This window comes from Heptranchias perlo, chromosome 23, assembly GCF_035084215.1.
Source record: "Heptranchias perlo isolate sHepPer1 chromosome 23, sHepPer1.hap1, whole genome shotgun sequence".
Lineage (NCBI taxonomy): Eukaryota > Metazoa > Chordata > Chondrichthyes > Hexanchiformes > Hexanchidae > Heptranchias > Heptranchias perlo.
Window position 1 is genome coordinate 10620150 of NC_090347.1, and position 23425 is coordinate 10643574.

Consider the following 23425-nt stretch of genomic DNA (forward strand, 5'->3'; position numbering starts at 1 on the left):
CCTTATTTTTATATAATATTGATTTTATATTATATAACTAAATAGAAAGAATGTGCATTTATATAGCGCCTTTCACAACCACTGGACGTCCCAAAGCACTTTTACAGCCAATTAAGTACTTTTGAAGTGTAGGCACTGTTGTGGTGTACGCAAACATAGCAGCCAATTTGCACACAGCAAAGTCCCACAAACAGCAATGAGATAAATGACCAGATAATCTATTTTAGTGATGTTGGTAGAGGGATAAATGTTGGCCAGGACAACAGGAGAAACTCCAAGTTCTTCTTCAAATACGCCATGGGCAAACGGGGTCTCAGTTTAATGTTTCATCTGAAAGATGGCACCTCTGACAGTGAAGCACTTCCTCAGGACTGCACTGATGTATCAGACTAGGTTATGTGCTCAAGTCTCAGGAGTGGGGCTTGAACCCAAAACCTTCCGACTTAGAGACAAGAGTGCTACCACTGTGCCAAAGCTAAGAAATAGCAACCCATACAGTAATCTGGGAAAACAAGGTTGCTGAATTGGGGTTTGTCTGCCATACAGACTGAGGAGCTCGGAAATGTAAAAGTGAGGAACTAAAGTGCCACCAGCAGTAAGAGGATGTAATTACAGAATGATAAGTTTACCTAGGCGGTTTCAATTATAACTGTGAATATGCAAATTTATAATGGAAAAGCTGACACAATAGTGAGACAGAAAGTCTGCTTTTTATTATATAATTAGATATGGACGTTACAAAACAATTTAAAATAAAAGGTATTTGAGGGAAAAAAGTAATGTGGTCTCTATTCAAATGCCTCCAAGATATGGCAATTATTGTTACTTTTTTAAAATTGCAATTTTGATGAATTTTGACAGAGCCAGAATAGATATTTTGAGAGTAAATCCTCCTTTAATTAATAAAATGTCGAGTTCACATTCAAAGCAAATTATAAAATTTGGCTCCTCATCTAGCTGTATATCAAGAAACTGCAACAAAACCCAATTCTAGGAGATTTTAGAAATCTAAGTTTAAACTTAGCTAATACTTAGCATTTGTTTAGTAAACAGATGGGCTTTATTTTAAAATAAACAGTGAGCTAACTCTCTGGTATATTTCCCACCTTTGGAGAGGAGACTGGTCACTTAATCCTTTTTTCTTATTTTGCTTTTTTTCTCTCCTGGTTAAACTACTCCCCTCAGTTTTGGTGTCTTTCTCATCACTTTTGTTGTCTGTTGTCGTAGCAGACAATTCTGAGCTGCTTTTCAGCTTCTTGGGTGCCGATGGATTATCGGTTCTCTCCTTTTCTTCCACAACTTTGGAGTCATGCTCGAGTCTTTTCTTTTCATTCTGTTGAACTTGATTCACTTTATCATCAGTTCCTGAACATGTACCCTAGAGGGCACCAAATAAAGGAAAAATTACCAGTCTGAAAACACTTGCCTTCCTCTGATGTTTTTACACTACATATTTTCTTTGGGTTTAGCTTAAGTAGGCCTCCTGTCTTCTTGCGTTTTTGAGTCTTTTCCCCCCTGCATCAGTCATCTTTCCACAGATGACACGGTCATCATCCATCAAAACAAAAAGATCAAGCTCCGCCTCGCTCAAACCACCAGGAATCTTTTCATCAACCTCTTCAATTTCGACTAGGTCATGTTTTCCTTGCGAGAAACCAAACCACAGTTTCTAAAGCAGTTACAGATGCAGCTGTGCATCACTGCATTTCAAGATCAACTGGATAAGTACATGGCATCCAACACGCTATAGTTTTACATACCTTTGAAATACCAGTTTCCTCAGTGGAATCTAAAACAGAAACCACCGTACTCAGGAATTGCAGGAAAGGCCACCTTACTTTCACGCTATTGTTTCCTATCCCCGTTCTCATTTCTTTCCCAGCTCTTCAAGACGTCTGCTTTTTTTTTCAGAATTATAAAAACCCGTGAATCAGAAATGCCATGCCTCTGTGAGTCTAGCTTTTGAATCCGCCATTCCTTCAAACTCTTCAAATTATTCACTTGCTCGCACAATGACAAGTCACTGAGCTTTTTTTGTTGCGACATCTGGAAATTCAACTTCAATTCCTCCCTCACCCACACAACACTAACAAACGGGTGGAAACCAGATCAAACCGCTTCTTAGGCACGTTGACCACTGAACCCAATCAGATTGAGAGGTGAAAGCCTCAGCTTCAAAGGTGCTAAATCTCGTTAAAGTGAGTTTCAGGCGCCATACTTGCATATAAGCGGGAACTGCATTAAAGCAAACTTTTCACACCATTGAAAGTATAGGGGGAAACTGGACTTTAGAAATGGTTGTGTAAAATCATGACTGGATTTTAATTTAAAGGCATAAATCAGATCAGTCATTGGTCATCTCTTATAGATAGGCATACGAAACAACCAGCCAATAATTTCAGTTGTTTAACCCCTTGGTGTAGACCAATCACAGAATCATTTTTCAAAGTCGCAAAGCAAAGTTTAACATATTGAAATAATTGTTATGAAAATGTCAAAGAAACCCATGGCCTATTTTACATCAGGAGACTGAAGCTATTTACTGAAAACAGAGATAAGGACCATGGTGCCAGTTATCAGTAAAATGGGGGTGGGGGGTGGGTAAGGAGAAGGGGAAGGGGAAGAAGAGTTTAAGAGTTCTCTTCAAGAGAAATAAACCTGGTTTCAGAGAGGGGTGGAAAATGTAAAGGGTAAAAACAAACTCAGCAAAGAAATGGAGAAAGAAACCTATAAACAGAGGAAATAAAAGGGAAAGGCAGAAAAATGATACTAAAGATAAAGGAAAACAAGGAAACAGCTACATTCTCCTTTACCCTCGAATCATTTTAAAATGTGGTTGATTAAATTATCAGGAAGTATATGAATTCTCAGCAACCCACAAATCTGGCCTTCAGTTTGAAGTAATCAAATGAAACTGAATATTTCAAAATGCTTCACAAATTAACCTGGACTTCTAAAGGAATCCTTCAGGTCACTGATAATTTACAGCACTCTACATTAGGGAAGGGATCTTTCACATTAACCAAACTGCCCAAGTCACCAGTACATGGTCCAGATCGGTGATGTTCAGCTCAGCAAAAGTTTGTTTTAGTCAACTTTTCGTACATACAGAGATTATTGCTGTGAGTCATCATATCAGCATTAAATAGATCAATTTGGGCTCCAATGAGAAAGGCCACAAGTAACTGAGTCACACTGACCAGAAGGCGTTACTTTTAATTCCTGGTCTGTGCTGACGTAGCTGATCTTGGTTCACGTGGCAGCAGGGGGCTCAGCTCACTTAGGCTATGGAAGTGAATGATTGCTAACGAAGGAAGTCAAGGATGGTATCAGGTTAAAAGAAAAAGCATACAACATGGCAAAGATTACTGGTAAGCCCAAAGATTGGGAAAACTTTAAAAACCAGCAAAGGATGACAAAGAATAATAGAGGGAGAAAATAAATTATGAGAGTAAACTAGCAAGAAATATAAAAACTGAAAGTAAAAGCTTCTACAATTTTAGAAAGAAAGGAAGAGGGTAGCTAAAGTAAACATTGGTCCCTTAGAGGATGAGACTGGGGAAATAATAATGGAAAACAAGGAAATGGCAGAGGAATTCAACAGATATTTTGTATCTGTCTTCACAGTAGAAGACACTAATAACATACCGATAATAGTAGAAAATCAAGGGGCAAAGGGGAGGGAGGAACTAAAAACAATCACTATCACTAGAGAAAAAGTACTGGGTAAACTAATGGGTCTAAAGGCTGACAAGTTCCCTGGACCTGGTGGCATGCATCCAAGGGTCTTAAAGGAAGTGGCTACAGAGATAATCGATGCATTGGTTGTAATCTTCCAGAATTCACTAGATTCTGGAAAGATCCCAGCGGATTGGAAAACCACAAATGTAACGCCCCTATTCAAGGGAGTGAGACAGAAAGCAGGTAACTATAGACCAGTTAGCCTAACATCTGTCATTGGGAAAATGCTAGAATCCATTATTAAGCAAGTAGTAGCAGGACAGTTGGAGACTCATAATACAATCAAGGAGAGTCAACATAGCTTTATGAAGGGGAAATCATGTCTGACAAATTTATTAGAGTTCTTTGAGGAAATAACGGGCAGGGTGGATAAAGGGGAACCAATGGATGCAGTATATTTGGATTTCCAAAAGGCATTCGATAAGGTGCCACATAAAAGATTACTGCACAAGAGCTCATGGTGTTGGGGGTAATATACTGGCATGGATAGAGGATTGGCTAACTAACAGAAAACAAAGAGTTGGGATAAAAGGGTCATTTTCAAAATGGCAATCTGTAACTAGTGGGGTGCCGCAGGGATCAGTGCTGGGGCCTCAACTATTTACAATATATATCAATGACTTGGATGAAGGAACAGAGTGTCTTGTGGCCAAATCTGCTGATGATACAAAGATAGGTGGGAAAGCAAGTTGCGATGAGGACACAAAGGGTCTGCAAAGGGATATCGACAGGTTAAGTGAATGGACAAGAATTTGGCAGATGGAATATAATGTGGGAAAATGTGAAGTCATCCACTTTGGGAGGAAAAATAAAAAAGCAAAATATTATTTGAATGGAGAAATACTACAAAATGCTGCCATACAGAGGGATCTGGATATCCTCGTACATGAAACACAAAAAAAATCAACATACAGGTGCCGCAGGTAACCCAGAAGGCAAGCGGAATATTGGCCTTTATTTCTAGGGGGATGGAGTATAAAAGCAGGGAAGTCATGCTACAACTGTACAGGGTGCGGGTGAGACCACACCTGGAGTACTGCGTACAGTTCTGGTGCCCTTATTTAAGGAAGGACTTACTTGCATTGGAGGCAGTTGAGAGAAGGTTCACTAGGTTGATTCCAAGTATGGATGGACTGTCTTATGAGGAAAGATTGAACAGTTTGGGTCTATACTCATTGGAGTTTAGAAGAATGAGAGGAGATCTTATTGAAACGTACAAGATTCCGAGGGGACTCAATAGGGTGGATGCTGAGAGGATGTTGCCCCTCATGGGGGAATCTAAAACTAGGGGGCATAGTCTCAGAATAAGGGGTTGCCCATTTAAGACAGAAATGAGGAGGAATTTCTTCTCCCAGAGGGTCGTGAATCTTTGGAATTCTTTACCCCAAAAAGCTGTGGAGGCTGAGTCATTGAATATATTCAAGGATGAGTTTGACTCCCTTGCTGATCAAAAATTTGTCTAAGGATATGGGGAAAGGGCGGGAAAGTGGAGTTGAGGTAAAAATCAGATCAGCCATGATCTCATTAAATGGCGGTGCAGGCTCGAGGGGCCGAATGGCCTACTCCAGCTCCTATCTCTAATGGTCTTATGGTCTCTTATATATTGGCCCCTGCTGTACAGCCTGTGGCTATCAGATGAAGACAGGATTGGATTTGGCCTCACCCATTAAATGTCCTGCCCAGAATCATTTCCCAATATTTTCCACTGTTTATAATGTGTTTACGGATTCAATGAAACTAACACACAAGACAAAATAATCAGGCGCTGTTCTAGGCTCACACATGAAGAATGGTAGATTAGATGAGGCAGCAGCATCGATAGGGGCTTGTCCCAGCAGGAGTCAAGGAGGGAAGGAGGAAAATTGGTTTAAAAAATCATCTAGATTTTTAGAATTTCCTTGCTTCATTGACTATATCTATTCAACATAAAATATAACACATCAAGCAGAGTATCTCCCTTTTCAACATATGTTCTCGTAAGCCAAGTTCCTGAGCAGGGAGACAGAGGAAAGCGTGTCAGGAAGGGACAGAAGGTATGGAGTAAAAGGTAAAGTGTTAAAAAAGGAAAAAGCAGGAACTAAGTGACACAAAACATATTTGAAAGTTCTTTATCTGAATGCACGTAGCATTCGTAACAAAATGGACGAGTTAACGGCACAAATAACTACGTATGGGTATGATCTTGTGGCCATTACAGAAACATGGCTGCAGGGTGACAACGACTGGGAATTAAATATGCCAGGGTATTTAACAATCAGGAAGGACAGGCAGGAAGGAAGGGGAGGTGGGGTGGCTATGTTAATAAAGGAAGGAATCACTGTAATACAGAGAAATGATATTGGGACAAAGGATCAGGATAATGAAACAGTTTGGGTAGAGATAAGGAATAATAAGGGGGAAAAAAACACTAGTGGGCGTAGTATATAGGTCTCCTAATAGTTGCAACTCTGCTGGAAGAAGTATTAATCAGGAAATAGTCGGGGCATGTAATAAGGGAACAGCTTTAATTATGGGGGATTTTAACTATCATATTAACTGGACAAATCAAATTGGGCAGGGTAGCCTTGAGGAAGAGTTTATTGAGTGTATTAGGGATGGATTTCTTGAGCAGTATGTAACTGATCCTACAAGGGGGCAAGCAACCTTGGACCTGGTCCTGTGTAATGAGCCAGGATTAATTAATAATGTCCTAGTTAAGGATCCCCTTGGAATGAGTGACCATAACTTGGTTACATTCAATATCCAATTAGAGGGTGAGAAGGTTGGTTCTCAAACAAGCGTACTGAGCTTGAATAAAGGAGACTATGATGGTATGAGAGCGGAATTGATTAAAGTGGACTGGGAAAATAGATTAAAGGGTAAGATGGTACATGAGCAGTGGTGTTCATTTAAGGAGTTATTTTACAACTTTCAAAAAAATATATATTCGACTGAGGAAAAAAGGGTGTAAAAGAAATGACAGCCAGCCGTGGCTAAGTAAAGAAATTAAGGATAGTATCCGACTAAAAACAAGGACATATAAGGTAGCCAAACTTAGTGGGAGGATAGAAGATTGGGAAGTCTTCAAAAGACAGCAAAAAGTAACTAAAGGATTGATTAAGAAAGGGAAGATAGATTATGAAAATAAATTAGCAAAAAATATAAAAACAGATAGCAAGAGTTTCTATAGTTATATAAAAAGAAAAAGGGTGGCTAAGGCAAACGTAGGTCCCTTAGAGGATGAGACCGGGAAATTAATGGTGGGAAACAAGGAGATGGCAAAAATGCTGAACAAATATTTTGTTTCAGTCTTTACGGTAGAGGACACTAAGAATATCCCAACACTGGACAAACAGGGGGCTCTAGGGGGGGGGGGGGGAGGAGCTAAACACAATTAAAATCACTAAGGAATTGGTACTCAGTAAATTAATGGGACTCGAGGCGGATAAATCCCCTGGACCCGATGGCTTACATCCTAGGGTCTTGAGGGAAGTGGCAGTCGGGATTGTGGATGCTTTGGTAATAATTTTCCAAAATTCTCTGGACTCAGCAAAGGTCCCGGCAGATTGGAAAACTGCTAATGTAACACCCTTATTTTAAAAGGGTAGTAGGCAGAAGGCTGGAAATTATAGACCAGTTAGCCTAACATCTGTGGTGGGTAAAATTTTGGAGTCTATTATTAAGGAGACAGTAGCAGAACATTTGGATAAACATAATTTAATAGGACAAAGTCAGCATGGCTTTATGAAGGGGAAGTCATGTCTGACAAATTTGCTTGAGTTCTTTGAGGACATAACGTACAGGGTGGATAAAGGGGAACCAGTGGACGTAGTGTATTTAGACTTCCAGAAGACATTCGACAAGGTGCCACATAAAAGATTATTGCTCAAGATAAAGAATCACTGGATTGGGGTAATGTTCTGGCATGGGTGGAGGATTGGTTATCTAACAGGAAGCAGAGAGTTGGGATAAATGGTTCATTCTCGGACTGGCAACCAGTAGCCAGTGGTGTTCCGCAGGGGTCGGTGCTGGGTCCCCAACTCTTTACAATCTATATTAACGATTTGGAGGAGGGGACCGAGTGTAACATATCAAAGTTTGCAGATGATACAAAGATGGGAGGGAAAGTAGAGAGTGAGGAGGACATAAAAAACCTACAAGGGGATAGAGACAGGCTGGGTGAGTGGGCGGAGATTTGGCAGATGCAATACAATATTGGAAAATGTGAGGTTATGCACTTTGGCAGGAAAAATCAGAGAGCAAATTATTATCTTAATGGTGAGAAACTGGAAAGTACTGCAGTAAAAAGGGATCTGGGGGTCCTACTGCAAGAAAATCAAAAAGTTAGTATGTAGGTGCAGCAGGTGATCAAGAAGGCCAACGGAATGTTGGCTTTTATTGCTAGGGGGATAGAATATAAAAACAGGGAGGTATTGCTGCAGTTATATAAGGTATTGGTGAGACCGCACCTAGAAAACTGCATTCAGTTTTGGTGTCCATACTTAAGAAAAGACATTCTTGCTCTCGAGGCAGTACAAAGAAGGTTCACTCGGCTAATCCCGGGGATGAGGGGGTGGACATATGAGGAGAGGTTGGGTAGATTGGGACTGTACTCATTGGAGTTCAGAAGAATGAGAGGCGATCTTATTGAAACATATAAGATTGTGAAGGGGCTTGATCGGGTGGCTGCGGTAAGGATGTTCCCAAGGATGGGTGAAACTAGAACTAGGGGGCATAATCTTAGAATAAGCGGCTGCTCTTTCAAAACTGAGATGAGGAGAAACTTCTTCACTCAGAGGGTAGTAGGTCTGTGGAATTTGCTGCCCCAGGAAGCTGTGGAAGCTGCATCATTAAATAAATTTAAAACAGAAATAGACAGTTTCCTAGAAGTAAAGGGAATTAGGGGTTATGGGGAGCGGACAGGAAATTGGACATGAATTTAGATTTGAGGTTAGGATCAGATCAGCCATGATCTTATTGAATGGCGGAGCAGGCTCAAGGGGCCGATTGGCCTACTCCTGCTCCTATTTCTTATGTTCTTATGATAGTTTCAGATTTTGCTGTTGATTTGAAACAGCATTCTAATTTTTTTTAAATTTGGAATAGTCTTAAAAAGTTTGTTACATATAAAAGTTATAGTGAAGTTGTAACCTGAGTGAGTAGAACGTCCTTTTCCTTCTTCATGTCATATTGCTTGGTACTTTTTTCTTCAACAGAACTACTTAAGTCACTGTCTCCTGTATAACGTTGCTCACTGTCAGTATTAGTGGCTGCTGATCCAGATTCACCTGCACCGTCTTCTCTTCCAAGTTCAATGTCATCTTTCTCACTGCTCTGTTTTTCAGGGATTAAAATTCCATCACCCATAAAGTAGGCTGATTTGTTGCTCTTGTTTGATTGAAGCAGGCCACTTTCAGTAGTCGATTGGGCTGCACCATCTTTGTTCTCAGCAGTTACAATGCCGCTTTCAGACGGTGCCAAGCCTTGATTTAGCTGATCTTTGATTGGACTACAACTACCTGGAGTTTCCTCCATACCTGTTGACTTGGGAGGATGTCCATTGCCTACAGCACCCTGCAGATCATCAATATCACTAGTAGAGGTTAGGTCACCGGCCCCACTAGTGTCAGCAGAGTAACCACTAGTTTGATTACCAACTTTATTGTATTGTACTGTTTCTGTGTCCTTGTGTTCAGTTTCTGAATACAACTGCTCAAGTTGAGAAGGAGAGGGAGTCTCTTTACATTTATCAGCTGCACTCAGTTTCTTTGTTCTCTTTTTTCTCTTTTTCTGTATAAACAATAGAAGATATCACAGTCAGAACGGGGGAATGATGGCAATGAAAACAAATATCAATATTCTGGACTCCAGGTGCTTTATAGATTTTAAAACTCCATCCCTCTTCAGACACACAACTGCAAAAATTCTCTATTTTACCCAGCTAAATATTGTTAGATTAGAAAATTGCACAGAAATATAAACATTTCCAAACTATACATTTTTAAAGTGAAAAACTTGTGTTCAGTGCAAAATTTAACATAACATGAGCGTTTAATCCGAACACGTAAACAAACATTTTGTTTCATTTCACTTTGGCTCAAAACTTTACTGCACCTTTCTAAACTTCAGTAAGAAACAGCAAGGATATTAATTACTTACTCCTCCAATTTGGATAATAGTTCTTTTAAATAAGCTACTTTTAATTTACTGTGCTCATATTCTCCATCCATTCCCGTTCTATTTGAAAGTAACAAGGCTGAAGGTTTCGACACGTCGTAAACACTGGTTCACCTATCAATCAATGTGGCCTGAGCTTTCCTTATGTCAGTGAAGGACAGATGAGGCAGCTGTTCTTTTACATTCTAAATATCAAAGCCCAATCTTTCCTGCTTTGCTTTAAGATAAATATGAACCAAATGGATTTTAGGTAGACAAATTTTAGAAACAAGTATATTTGAAATTTTCAATTTTCTAAGTGAAAGATGCTGCTTTTTTTAAAAAAGAGGGATTCTCAATCGGTGCCCTAATAATGTTTTTTTTTAAATATATAAAAATGTTTTTAAAGCTTGGAATGCTGATAACGTAATTGGGAAAACTCATCAGGAGTAGCTATTGAACTTGACAGCATGATGAAGGCAAATTACCAGTCATTACCATTATATTACTTACCAGTATTACTTACTCCCATGACATGGGCTGGCTCCAGAGTTGAATTGAGGTGCAAGAGGGATGGGTACAGAGTTGCACCAGGAGCAAATAAGAAGGCTGCAGAGTCAGATTAGGCTTGGAGAGGGCAGTTTAAAGGGAAGTTGCAGGATGCAGTCACAAGTTGGGGGTTCAATAGCGAGTATACAGTCCTACACAAGATTCCTCGTGGGGGGTACATTTCCACAGGTGCTAGTTACCTTGCCCAAGTAGCCATTACTCATGTGTGAGCCTCAACAGTGAGAGGATGTGCTATTCAACATTGGGAAGCATTACAGCCTAAACAGGTTATGTCCTCACCCCACAGCCAAACACACATTTCCAACAGAGGTTGCTAGACAGCAATCAGGAGCTTTGGCTGAATTTCCCCTCCCCAGCCTTGAGCACAGAAACAGGTTGTACAGTCCCCTATTGCTTTCCCAGCTCACATCAGCTAAATCAGCACAGACCAGGCATCAAACGGATAAACCTATTGAGCCATTGGGGAAATAGGAAACTAATTTTAATGCCTTAAGTTCACATCATTTTTAATGCATAACTATATTTCTTTCTTTAATCTTTATTAATTGAGGGAGTTAGCTAGTCCACCTTATCTTTCTGTGGCATCTTCAATCTGCTCAACTAAGCTCCATTGCCCCATGGTCAAAATCCTGGAACTCCCTATCTAACAGCATTGTGGGAGTACCTTCCCCACACGGACTGCAGCGGCTCAAGAAGGTGGCCCACCACCACCTTCGAGAACAACTAGGGATTGGGCAACAAATGCCGGCCTTGCCAGCAACACCCACATCTCGAAGGATAATTTAAAAATTCATGCTCTATGTTTTGAACCAAGTATCCCATCCCTTCCAAAAGCTGCCGAAGAATTCAGTTAAAACATCTTAATAGCTGCATTCAATATAATGGACCAGGCAATTATTGAAATCCAATTTACGTGCATGCGTCCCATACAGATGTTAGGAGACAGTCGTCAGGCTTTATCAAAATGCTAGTGCTATCTTCTGCAAATTAACCTTGGTTTAACCCCGAAACAAAAACAGAAAATGCTGAAAGCACAAAGCAGGTCAATGAGCATCTGTGGAAAGAACATATATTCGGTAATCTTTCGGAAGATTTCTTTCTTTCTTCCATCCATCCTCAATTTGGTTCTGATTCTATTTAAATACTTGGTCATTTTTCATTCTTTCAGTTCTGTTGTAGAGTTACACCTGAAACATTAACTTCTCTGTTCTTTCCACAGATATGGACTGTCCTGTTGTCTATTTCCAGCATTTTCTGTTTCTGTTTCAGATTTCTAGCATTTGTTTCTTAGTTTAATATTGTATGTACTGAGACCAAGGAAGATTCCAACAAATAATCGATCACAGACAAAAATACTTCATTTTTTTGCCACATCCCACAATTATAGCAGGTTTAGGGAAACAATTAGCGTCTGTACTGCTAGCTGGCTGGTTAAAATTCTCAATCGTCTCAAGTAGGAAAACAGGCCCACTAGCCAAACATCTAGGAGTGACAATAAACATGCAGAGTCATCAGCATTATATTCAATGCATTTTTCATACAACACATACATCAAAACACCATGGGATGCAGAAAATATTCCAGTCAACATTAATAAGCAATGAAATGGTCTGTGAGTCAAGTGAAAGTCAATATTCTAATGGTGAACTGTGCAATCATATGGTGTTCAAAAATATATTTGGTTTAATAGAGAACAGAAAACATCTTTGGATAGGGCAAGAGTGGGGATAATGCAGTGAACCTCTCCCTCGCCAATACAGTGCATTTGACTAACACAATATACTGCGTTACAGCCTAGTAAACAACTGACAAACCCATCACAATTAGATGACAAAAGAATTGTGTTAATTTTAACATTCCTACAGCAGGCTCAGATAATTTGTGCTGGAACACTAATATTTAAAATGATTCGAGTTAGTGGCAGACCATATTAGTACTAGCCCAAAAGGTTTGCACCTGGAATTCTCCACATAAGTTCTCAATCTGAACAGCCGATATGAGGGTAGAGGCCATCATGCTTCCAGGAAAAGACTGATAGCCACACTGTAAGTTGTAGAATCAGTTGAGGATTTGAGAAATTAAAAGATATCGAAAAAGGAGAAAGAAACTGTTCCATGTGGAATCTAATTCCCAAACTTTTAGTGTTTATAACTGTTATGACAATAGAACAAACCTCCCATCCTGGCTTTGTGCAAATTATCTCTCTCTCTTTGTGCTTTCTCCACTCTGAAGGTTGGCAATCAGTACACACCATACTGCCCAAGAAATTCTCTAGGTCTACAGATTCCCTTCAATATTTCAAAAATTTTAATGAAATCACTCTCAATGTTTTCTTCAACAAGATTTTATTTATGTTAATGCCTCTACATAGCCTTATACTCCTTCTCCAAATCCCTATGACTGCCACAACACCACAATACCCTGTCAACAGTCAGTACCCAATATTTTCCTCTATGTTTATAACGTGTTTACAAATTTGTTGAAGCTAACACACAAGACAAAATAATCAGGCACCGTTCTAGGCTCACGCATGAAGAATAGTGAATTAGATGAGGTGTCAGAGGCTAGCCAGCATCCTTATGGTTGTGTCCCAGCAGGAGTCAAGGAGGAGAGAAAGGATGAATGAAGTGGTTTAAAAAATCATCTAGAGTTTTAGAATTTCCTTGCTTCATTGACTATCTATCCAACAAGAAATGTAACACCATGCAAAATGTCTCCCTTTTCAACATTTGTTCTACTAAGCCAAGTTCCTTATGATAGTTTCAGGCTTTTCTATTGATTTGAAACAGTATTCTAATTTTTTAAACCTGGCTTGGTCCTAAAAACAGTTTGTTATATATAAAAGTTATAGTGAAGTTGTAACCTGAGTGAGTAGAACGTCCTTTTCCTTCTTCATGTCATATTGCTTGGTACTTTTTTCTTCAACAGAACTACTTAAGTCACTGTCTCCTGTATAACGTTGCTCACTGTCAGTATTAGTGGCTGCTGATCCAGATTCACCTGCACCGTCTTCTCTTCCAAGTTCAATGTCATCTTTCTCACTGCTCTGTTTTTCAGGGATTAAAATTCCATCACCCATAAAGTAGGCTGATTTGTCGCTCTTGTTTGATTGAAGCAGGCCACTTTCAGTAGTAGAATGGGCTGCACCATCTTTGTTCTCAGCAGTTACAATGCCGCTTTCAGACGGTGCCAAGCCTCGGTTTACCTGATCTTTGATTGGACTACAACTACCTGGAGTTTCCTCCATACCTGTTGACTTGGGAGGATGTCCATTGTCTACAGCACCCTGCAGATCATCAATATCACTAGTAGAGATTAGGTCACTGGCCCTGTCACTGTCAGCAGAATAACCACTAGTTTGATTACCAACTTTATTGCATTGTTCTGTTTCAGTGTCTTTGTATTCACTTTCTGAATGCAACTGCTCAAGTTGAGAAGGAGAGGGAGTCTCTTTACATTTATCAGCTGCACTCAGTTCCTTCGTTCCCTTTTTTCTCTTTTTCTGTATAAATAATACAAGATATCACAGTCAGAATGTGGGAATGATGGCAATGAACACCAATATCAATTTCCTGGACTCCAGGTGCTTTATAGATTTTAAAACTCCATCCCTCTTGTCACGCAACTGCAAAAATTCTCAATTTTTCCAAGCTAAATTTTACATAGAATTACACAGAATGTGCAGCACAGAAACAGGCCATTTGGCCCAAAAGGTCTATGCTGGTGTTTATGCTCCACACGAGCCTCCTCCCACCCTTCTTCATCTAATCCCATCAACATACCTTTCTATTCCTTTCTCCCTCATGTATTTATCTAGCTGCCCCTTAAATGTACCTATGCTATTTGCCTCAACTATTCCTTCTGGTAGCACATTCCACATTTTTACCACTCTCTGGGTAAAGAAGCTTCTCCTGAATGCCCTATTGGATATTTTAGCGACTATCTTATATTTATGACCTCTAGTTTTGAACTCCCCCACAAGTGGAAACATTTTCTCAATGTCCACCCCATCAATCCCCACCCTATCAATCCCCTTCATAATCTTAAAGGCCTCTATCAAGTCCCCCATCAGCCTTCTCTTTTCTGGAGGCCTGTTCAGCCTTTCCTGATAAGTATATCCTCTCGGTTGTGGTATCATCCTTGTGAAACTGATTTGTAACTTCTACAATGCCTCCATCTTTTTTATAATATGGGAACCAGAACTGTTCACAGTACTTCAAGTGTGTTCCAACCAAGGTTCTATACAAGTTTAACATAACTTTTTTGCTTTTCAATTCTATCCCTCTAGAAACAAACCCCCAGAGTTATCTTTGCTTTTTTTTAAAAAAAAAAGAATGGCCTTATTAACCTGCATCACTACTTTTAGTGATTTGTGTATCTGTATCCCCAGATCCCTCTGCTCCTCTACCCCATTTAGACTCTTATTTTCCAAGGAATACGGGGCCTCCTTATTCTTCCTACCAATACTGTTAGATTAGAAAATTGCACAGAAATATAGAACATTTCCAAAATATATATTTTAAAGTGAATAACTCGTGTTCAGTCCAGAATGTTTACCAACGTAACATGGGTGCTTAAAGTCTGAACATATTGTAAACATTTTGTTTCATTTCACTTCGGTACAGAGTTGGATCAGGAGCAAGTAAGAAGGCTGCAGTCAGGTTAGGTTGAGAGTGGGCAGTCTAAAGGCAAGATGCAAGGTGCAGTCACAAGTTTGGGGTCCAATAGCAAGTACACAGTCCTACAGCAAGAAATGGCAGAGGCCACTTCCTTTCTTATGGATTCTGAAATCTGAATGGACCCAAGACCTAACGGATCCCTGCTAACCACATGATGGATAACACCAAGTGGCTATCACAGACCAATCAGAAGGCCAGGAAGAATTTTACATTCATTCAAAGAGGTAGTTTTAAGGAAGAGAGAGAGGTAGAGAGGTGGAGGGGTTTAAGGAGGGAATTCCAGAGCTTCGGGCCTAGGCAGCTGAAGGCACGGCCGTCAACGGTGGAGCAATTAAAATCGGGGATGCGCAAGAGGCCAAAATTGGAGGAGCGCAGAGATCTCGGAGGGTTGTAGGTCTGGAGGAGGTTATCTGTGCAAAACTTAATAAAAGAAAATCAAAGAAGCTGGATGATAATACAAGCCACTCGAGTAGTTTTTTTCTTGATAATTGTTATCCCCTCTCAAGGCGTTGATTCCTCATGGGGGGTACATTTCCACAGGTGCCAGTCACCTTGCCCAAGTGGCCATTACTCATGTGTGAGCCTCAACAGCAAGAGGGGATGTGCTATTCAACATTGAGGAACATTACAGCCTAAACGAATTCAGTCCACACCCCACAGCCAAACACACATTTCCAATAGAGATTGCCGGATGGCAATCAGGAGCAGGAGTCTTGGCCGATTTTCCCCTTGGACATGGAAACAAATTGTAGCATCCCTATTGCTTTCCCAGCTCAGATCAGCTAAATCAGCACAGACCAGGTATCAACAACAACTTGCATTTATATAGTGTCTTTAACATAGAAAAACATTGTAGGGCACTTCACAGGAGCGATTTTCAAGCAAAATTTGACACCAAGCCATACAAGGAGATATTAGAACAGGTGACCAAAAGCTTGATCAAAGAGGTCGTTTTAAGGAGGAGAGAGGTAGAGGGGTTTAAGGAGGGAATTCCAGAGCTTAGGGCCTAGGCAGCTGAAGGCACGGCCGTCAACGGTGGAGCAATTAAAATCGGGGATGCGCAAGAGGCCAAAATTGGAGGAGCGCAGAGATCTCGGAGGGTTGTAGGTCTGGAGGAGGTTATAGAAATAAGGAGGGGCAAGGCTATGGAGGGATTTGAAAACAAAGGATGAGAATTTTAAATCAAGGCGTTCCCAGACTGGAAGCCAATGTAGGTCAGCGAGCACAGGGGTGATGGGTGAACGGGACTTCATGAGAGTTAGGATATCGGCAGCAGAGTTTTGGATGAGCTCAAATTTATAGAAGGTATCAAACAGATAAATTTATTGATCCATTGGGGAAACAATCGGAAAATTTGAGGGTACGGTAGCATAGTGGTTATGTTACTGGGCTAGTAATCCAGAGGCCTGGACTAAAATCCAGAGTCATGAGTTCAAATCCTGCCACGGCAGCTGGCGAATTTAAATTCAATTAATTAATTAAATTCAATTAATTAAATAAAAATCTGGAATTAAAATACTAGTATCAGTAATGATGGCCATGAAACTACCAGATTGTCGTAAAAACCCTTTAGGGAAGGAAGCCTGCCGCCCTTACCCGGTCTGGCCGAAATGTGACTCCAGACCCACAGCAATGTGGTTGATTCTTAATTGCCCTCTGAAATGGCCTAGCAAGCCACTCAGTTGTAAAATCTCACTACGAAAAGTCATAATAAGAATAAAACCGGACGGACCACCCGGCATCGGACCACGAGGCACCGGACACGACAACGGAAAAACACCAAGCCCAGTCGACCCTGCAAGGTCCTCCTTACTAACATCTGGGGACTTGTGCCAAAATTGGGAGAGCTGTCCCACAGACTAGTCAAGCAACAGCCTGACATAGCCATACTCACAGAATCATATCTTTCAGCCAACGTCCCAGACTCTTCCATCACCATCCCTGGGTATGTCCTGTCCCACCGGCAGGACAGACCCACCAGAGGTGGCGGTACAGTGATATACAGTCAGGAGGGAGTGGCCCTGGGAGTCCTCAACATTGACTCTGGACCCCATGAAATCTCATGGCATCAGGTCAAACATGGGCAAGGAAACCTCCTGCTGATTACCACCTACCGTCCTCCCTCAGCTGATGAATCAGTCCTCCTCCATGTTGAACACCACTTGGAGGAAGCACTGAGGGTAGCAAGGGCACAAAATGTACTCTGGGTGGGGGACTTCAATGTCCATCACCAAGAGTGGCTCGGTAGCACCACTACTGACCGAGCTGGCCGAGTCCTGAAGGACATAGCTGCTAGACTGGGCCTGCGGCAGGTGGTGAGCGAACCAACACGAGGGAAAAACTTACTTGACCTCGTCCTCACCAATCTACCTGTCGCAAATGCATCTGTCCATGACAGTATTGGTAGGAGTGACCACCGCACAGTCCTCGTGGACAAGAAGTCCCGTCTTCGCACTGAGGACACCATCCAACGTGTTGTGTGGCACTACCACCGTGCTAAATGGGATAGATTCAGAACAGATCTAGCAGCTCAAAACTGGGCATCCATGAGGCGCTGTGGGCCATCAGCAGCAGCAGAATTATATTCCAGCACAATCTGTAACCTCATAGCCCGGCATATTCCTCACTCTACCATTACCAACAAGCCAGGGGATCAACCCTGGTTCAATGAGGAGTGTAGAAGAGCATGCCAGGAGCAGCACCAGGCGTACCTAAAAATGAGGTGCCAACCTGGTGAAGCTACAACTCAGGACTACAAGCATGCTAAACAGCAGAAGCAACATGCTATAGACAGAGCTAAGCGATTCCACAACCAACGGATCAGATCAAAGCTCTGCAGTCCTGCCACATCCAGTCGTGAATGGTGGTGGACAATTAAACAACTAACGGGAGGAGGAGGCTCTGCAAACATCCCCATTCTCAATGATGGCGGAGTCCAGCACGTGAGTGCAAAAGACAAGGCTGAAGCGTTTGCAACCATCTTCAGCCAGAAATGCCGAGTGGAAAATCCATCTCAGCCTCCTCCCGATATCCCCACCATCACGGAAGCCAGTCTTCGGCCAATTCGATTCACTCCACGTGATATCAAGAAACGGCTGAGTGCACTGGATACAGCAAAGGCTATGGGCCCCGACAACATCCCAGCTGTAGTGCTGAAGACTTGTGCTCCAGAACTAGCTGCGCCTCTAGCCAAGCTGTTCCAGTACAGCTACAACACTGGCATCCACCCGACAATGTGGAAAATTGCCCAGGTATGTCCTGTCCACAAAAAGCAGGACAAATCCAATCCGGCCAATTACCACCCCATCAGTCTACTCTCAATCATCAGCAAAGTGATGGAAGGTGTCGTCGACAGTGCTATCAAGCGGCACTTACTCACCAATAACCTGCTCACCGATGCTCAGTTTGGGTTCCGCCAGGACCACTCGGCTCCAGACCTCATTACAGCGTTGGTCCAAACATGGACAAAAGAGCTGAATTCCAGAGGTGAGGTGAGAGTGACTGCCCTTGACATCAAGGCAGCATTTGACCGAGTGTGGCACCAAGGAGCCCTAGTAAAATTGAAGTCAATGGGAATCAGGGGGAAAACTCTCCAGTGGCTGGAGTCATACCTAGCACAAAGGAAGATGGTAGTGGTTGTTGGAGGCCAATCATCTCAGCCCCAGGCCATTGCTGCAGGAGTTCCTCAGGGCAGTGTCCTTGGCCCAACCATCTTCAGCTGCTTCATCAATGACCTTCCCTCCATCATAAGGTCAGAAATGGGGATGTTCGCTGATGACTGCGCAGTGTTCAGTTCCATTCGCAACCCCTCAGATAATGAAGCAGTCCGAGCCTGCATACAGCAAGACCTGGACAACATCCAGGCTTGGGCTGATAAGTGGCAAGTAACATTCGCGCCAGATAAGTGCCAGGCAATGACCATCTCCAACAAGAGAGTGTCTAACCACCTCCCCTTGACATTCAACGGCATTACCATCGCCGAATCCCCCACCATCAACATCCTGGGGGTCACCATTGACCAGAAACTTAACTGGACCAGCCATATAAATACCGTGGCTACGAGAGCAGGTCAGAGGCTGGGTATTCTGCGGCGAGTGACTCACCTCCTGACTCCCCAAAGCCTTTCCACCATCTACAAGGCACAAGTCAGGAGTGTGATGGAATACTCTCCACTTGCCTGGATGAGTGCAGCTCCAACGACACTCAAGAAGCTCGACACCATCCAAGATAAAGCAACCCACTTGATTGGCACCCCATCCACCACCCGAAACATTCACTCCCTTCACCACCGGCGCACTGTGGCTGCAGTGTGCACCATCCACAGGATGCACTGCAGCAACTCGCCAAGGCTTCTTCGACAGCACCTCCCAAACCCACGACCTCTACCACCTAGAAAGTCAAGGGCAGCAGGCGCATGGGAACAACACCACCTGCACGTTCCCCTCCAAGTCACACACCATCCCGACTTGGAAATATATCGCCGTTCCTTCATTGTCGCTGGGTCAAAATCCTGGAACTCCCTTCCTAACAGCACTGTGGGAGAACCGTCACCACACGGACTGCAGCGGTTCAAGAAGGCGGCTCACCACCACCTTCTCGAGGGCAATTAGGGATGGGCAATAAACGCCGGCCTTGCCAGCGACGCCCACATCCCGTGAACGAATAAAAAAAAAATTATTTTAATGCCTTAAGTATCCATCAATTTTAATGCATAACTACATTTCTTTCTTGTAATCTTCATTAATTATGGGAGTTAGCTAGCTTACCTTATCCTTCTGTGGCATCTTCAATCTGCTCAACTAAGCTCCATCGTCCCATGGTCAAAATCCTGGAATTCCCTATCTAACAGCATTGTGGCAATACCTTCCCCACATGGACTGCAATGCCACAGAAGATGGCCCACCACCACCTTCGAGAGCAACTAGGGATTGGACAACAAATGCCGGCCTTGCCAGCGACACCCACATCTCAAAGAATAATTTAAAAATTCATGCTCTATGTTCCCAAGGAGAAATCGTGGAACAAAGGACATTAAAACAATGATGTTGGGTCCATCTGAAACGTTAAACTTGCCTATTCTCTCCACAGGTGCTGACTGGCCTGTTGAGTATTTCTAGCACTATGTTTTTGTTTAAAACCATGTGGCTTTCCAATTCACAGCTGCCAAACACAGGATACTAATCTTTAAATTTAATAGCTTCACCTCCCGCCTGTGAAAAAAGTATGCCATCCCTTCCAAAATCTGCCCATAGAATCCAGTTAAAACCTCTTAATAGCTATATTCAATTTAATGGATCAGGCAACAATTGTATTCCAATTTACAAGTATGTGCCCCATATAGATGTCAGGAGACAGTTGTCTGACTCTACCAAAATGCCTGTGCCATCTTCTTTAAATGAACCTTTGTTTAACCCCAAAACAAAAAGTGCTGAAAGCACAAAGCAGAGTTACATAGAGACTGCAGCACAGAAACAGGCCATTCCGCCCAACTGGTCTATGTCTGTGTTTATGTGCCACATGGGCCTCCTCCCTCCCCTCTTCTTCTAACCCTATCAGCATATCCTACTATTCCTTATTCCTCATCTGCTTATCTCCCTTCCCCTTAAATGCATCTATGCTATTTGCCTCAACTACTCCTTGTGGTAGTGCATTCCACATCCTTACCACACTTTAGGTAAAGAAGTTTCTCCTGAATGACCTATTGGATTTATTAATGACAACTTCTAGTTTTGGACTCCCCAAGTGGAAATATTTTCTCTACGTATACCCTATCAAACTCTTTCATTATCTTAAAGGCATCTGTGGAAAGAACATATACAGTAATCTTTTGGGAGATTTCTTTCTTCCCTCCACCTTAATTTGGTTCTGATTCTGTTTAAATGCTTGGTCATTTTTCATTCTTTTAGTTCTGTTGTAGTCACACCTGAAACATTAACTTCTCTGTTCTTGCCACAGATACGGACTGACCTGTTGTGTATTTCCAGCATTTTCTGTTTCTGTTTCAGATTTCTAGCATTTGTTTCTTAGTTTAATATTGTACGTACTGAGACCAACAAGGAAGATTCCAACAAATAATCGATCACAGACAAAAATACTTCATTTTTTTGCCACATCCCACAATTATAGCAGGTTAAGAGAAACAGTTAACGCCCATACTGCTAGCTGGCTGGTTAAAATTCTCAATCGTCTCAAGTAGGAAAACAGGCCCACTAGCCAAACATTTAGGAGTGACAATAAACATGCAGAGTCATCAGCATTATATTCAATGCATTTTTCATACAACACATATCTCAAAACACCATGGGATGCAGAAAATATTCCAGTCAACATTAATAAGCAATGAAATGGTCTGTGAGTCAAGTGAAAGCACAGTTCACCATTAGAATATTTACTATCATATGGTGTTCAAAAATATATTTGGTTTAATAGAGAACAGAAAACATCTTTGGATAGGGCAAGAATAGGGATAATGTGGTGAATAGTAACAACCTCTCCCTCGCCAACGCAGTGCATTTGACTAACACAATATGCTGCATTACAGCCTAGTAAACAACTGACAAACCCATCACAATTAGATAACAAAAGAATGGCAGTTTTCATTATTTGTTTTCATTTTAACATTCTTACAGCAGGCTCAGATCATTTGTGCTGGTACACTTATTTAAAATGATCCAAATTAGTGGCAGACCATATTAGTACTAGCCCAAAGGTTTGCACCTGGAATTCTCCACACAAATTCTCAATCTGAACAGCCGATATGAGGGTAGAGGCCATCATGCTTCCAGGAAAAGACTGATAGCCACACTGTAAGTTGTAGAATCAGTTGAGAATTTGAAAAATTAAAAGATATAGAAAAAAAAGAGAAAGAAACTGTTCCATGTGGAATCTAATTCTCAAACTTCTATTGTCAAAACAAACCTCCTATCCTGGCTTTGTCCAAATTATCTCTCTCTTTATGCTTTCTCCACTCTGAAGGTTAGCAATAACTGCACACCATACTGCCCAAGAAATTCTCTAGGTCAATAGATTCCCTCCAATATTTTAAAAACTTTGATGAAATGACCCTCAATGTCTTCTTCAACATTTTATTTGTGCAAATGGCTCTTCATAGCTCAATGATCCAAACCTGAAATCAACTTCACTTCCCTTCTCCAAATCCCAATGACTGCCACTACACAATACCCTGCAACAGTCATTACCCAATATTTTCCTCTATGTTTATGACGTGTTTACAGATTCACTGAAACTAAACACACAAGACAAAATAATCAGGTGCTGTTCTAGCTCACAGATGAAGAAAAGTGAATTAGATGAGGCACCAGAAGCTAGCCAGCATCTTTAGGGTAGTGTCCCAGCAGGAGAAGCGGGGAGGAGGAAAGGATGATAAAAATGGTTCTTAAAAAAATCTTGATTTTTAGAATTTCCTTGCTTCATTGACTATTCCACGGAAAATATAATGCCATACTGCCCAAGTACTGCAGAGTATCTCTTTTCAACATTTGTTCTACTAAGCCAAGTTCATTACAATAGTTTCAGGCTATTGCTATTGATTTGAAACAGCATTCTAAGTTTTTTTTAAATCTGGCTTGGTCCTAAAACAGTTTGTTATATATGAAAGTTATAGTGAAGTTGTAACCTGAGTGAGTAGAATGTCCTTTTCCTTCTTCATGTCATATTGCTTGGTACTTTTTTCTTCAACAGAACTACTTAAGTCACTGTCTCCTGTATAACATTGCTCACTGTCAGTATTAGTGGCTGCTGATCCAGATTCACCTGCACCGTCTTCTCTTCCAAGTTCAATGTCATCTTTCTCACTGCTCTGTTTTTCAGGGACTAAAATTCCATCACCCATAAAGTAGGCTGATTTGTCGCTCTCGTTTGATTGAAGCAGGCCACTTTCAGTAGTAGAATGGGCTGCACCATCTTTGTTCTCAGCAGTTACAATGCCGCTTTCAGACGATGCCAAGCCTCGGTTTACCTGATCTTTGATTGGACTACAACTACCTGGAGATTCCTCCATACTTGTTGACTTGGGAGGATGTCCATTGCCTACAGCACCCTGCAGATCATCAATACCACAAGTAGAGGTTAGGTCACTGGCCCCGTCAGTGTCAGCAGAATAACCACTAGTTTGATTACCAACTTTATTGCTTTGTACTGTTTCAGAGTCCTTGTGTTCACTTTCTAAATGCAACTGCTTGAGTTGAGAAGGAGAGGGAGTCTCTTTACATTTATCAGCTACACCCAGTTTCTTCGTCCTCTTTTTTCTCTTTTTCTGTACAAACAATAGAAGATATCAC

General features: G+C 41.6%; 1 protein-coding gene across 4 annotated transcripts in view; it reads right to left on the reverse strand.

Moving 5' to 3' along the window:
* Positions 1-23425, reverse strand: part of rnf213a (ring finger protein 213a) — a 166321-nt gene that overhangs the window by 132108 nt on the left and 10788 nt on the right. For 3 of the 4 annotated variants that reach the window (XM_068003995.1, XM_068003993.1, XM_068003994.1), the window contains exons 4-7: positions 22762-23400; positions 13310-13948; positions 8872-9510; positions 1107-1378 (exon numbers count right to left, since the gene is read on the reverse strand). In XM_068003995.1, the coding sequence (XP_067860096.1) occupies positions 1107-1378; positions 8872-9510; positions 13310-13948; positions 22762-23400 (2189 nt within the window). The remainder of the gene's footprint in view (positions 1-1106; positions 1379-8871; positions 9511-13309; positions 13949-22761; positions 23401-23425) is intronic. The other variant, XM_068003996.1, reaches the window with a different exon arrangement.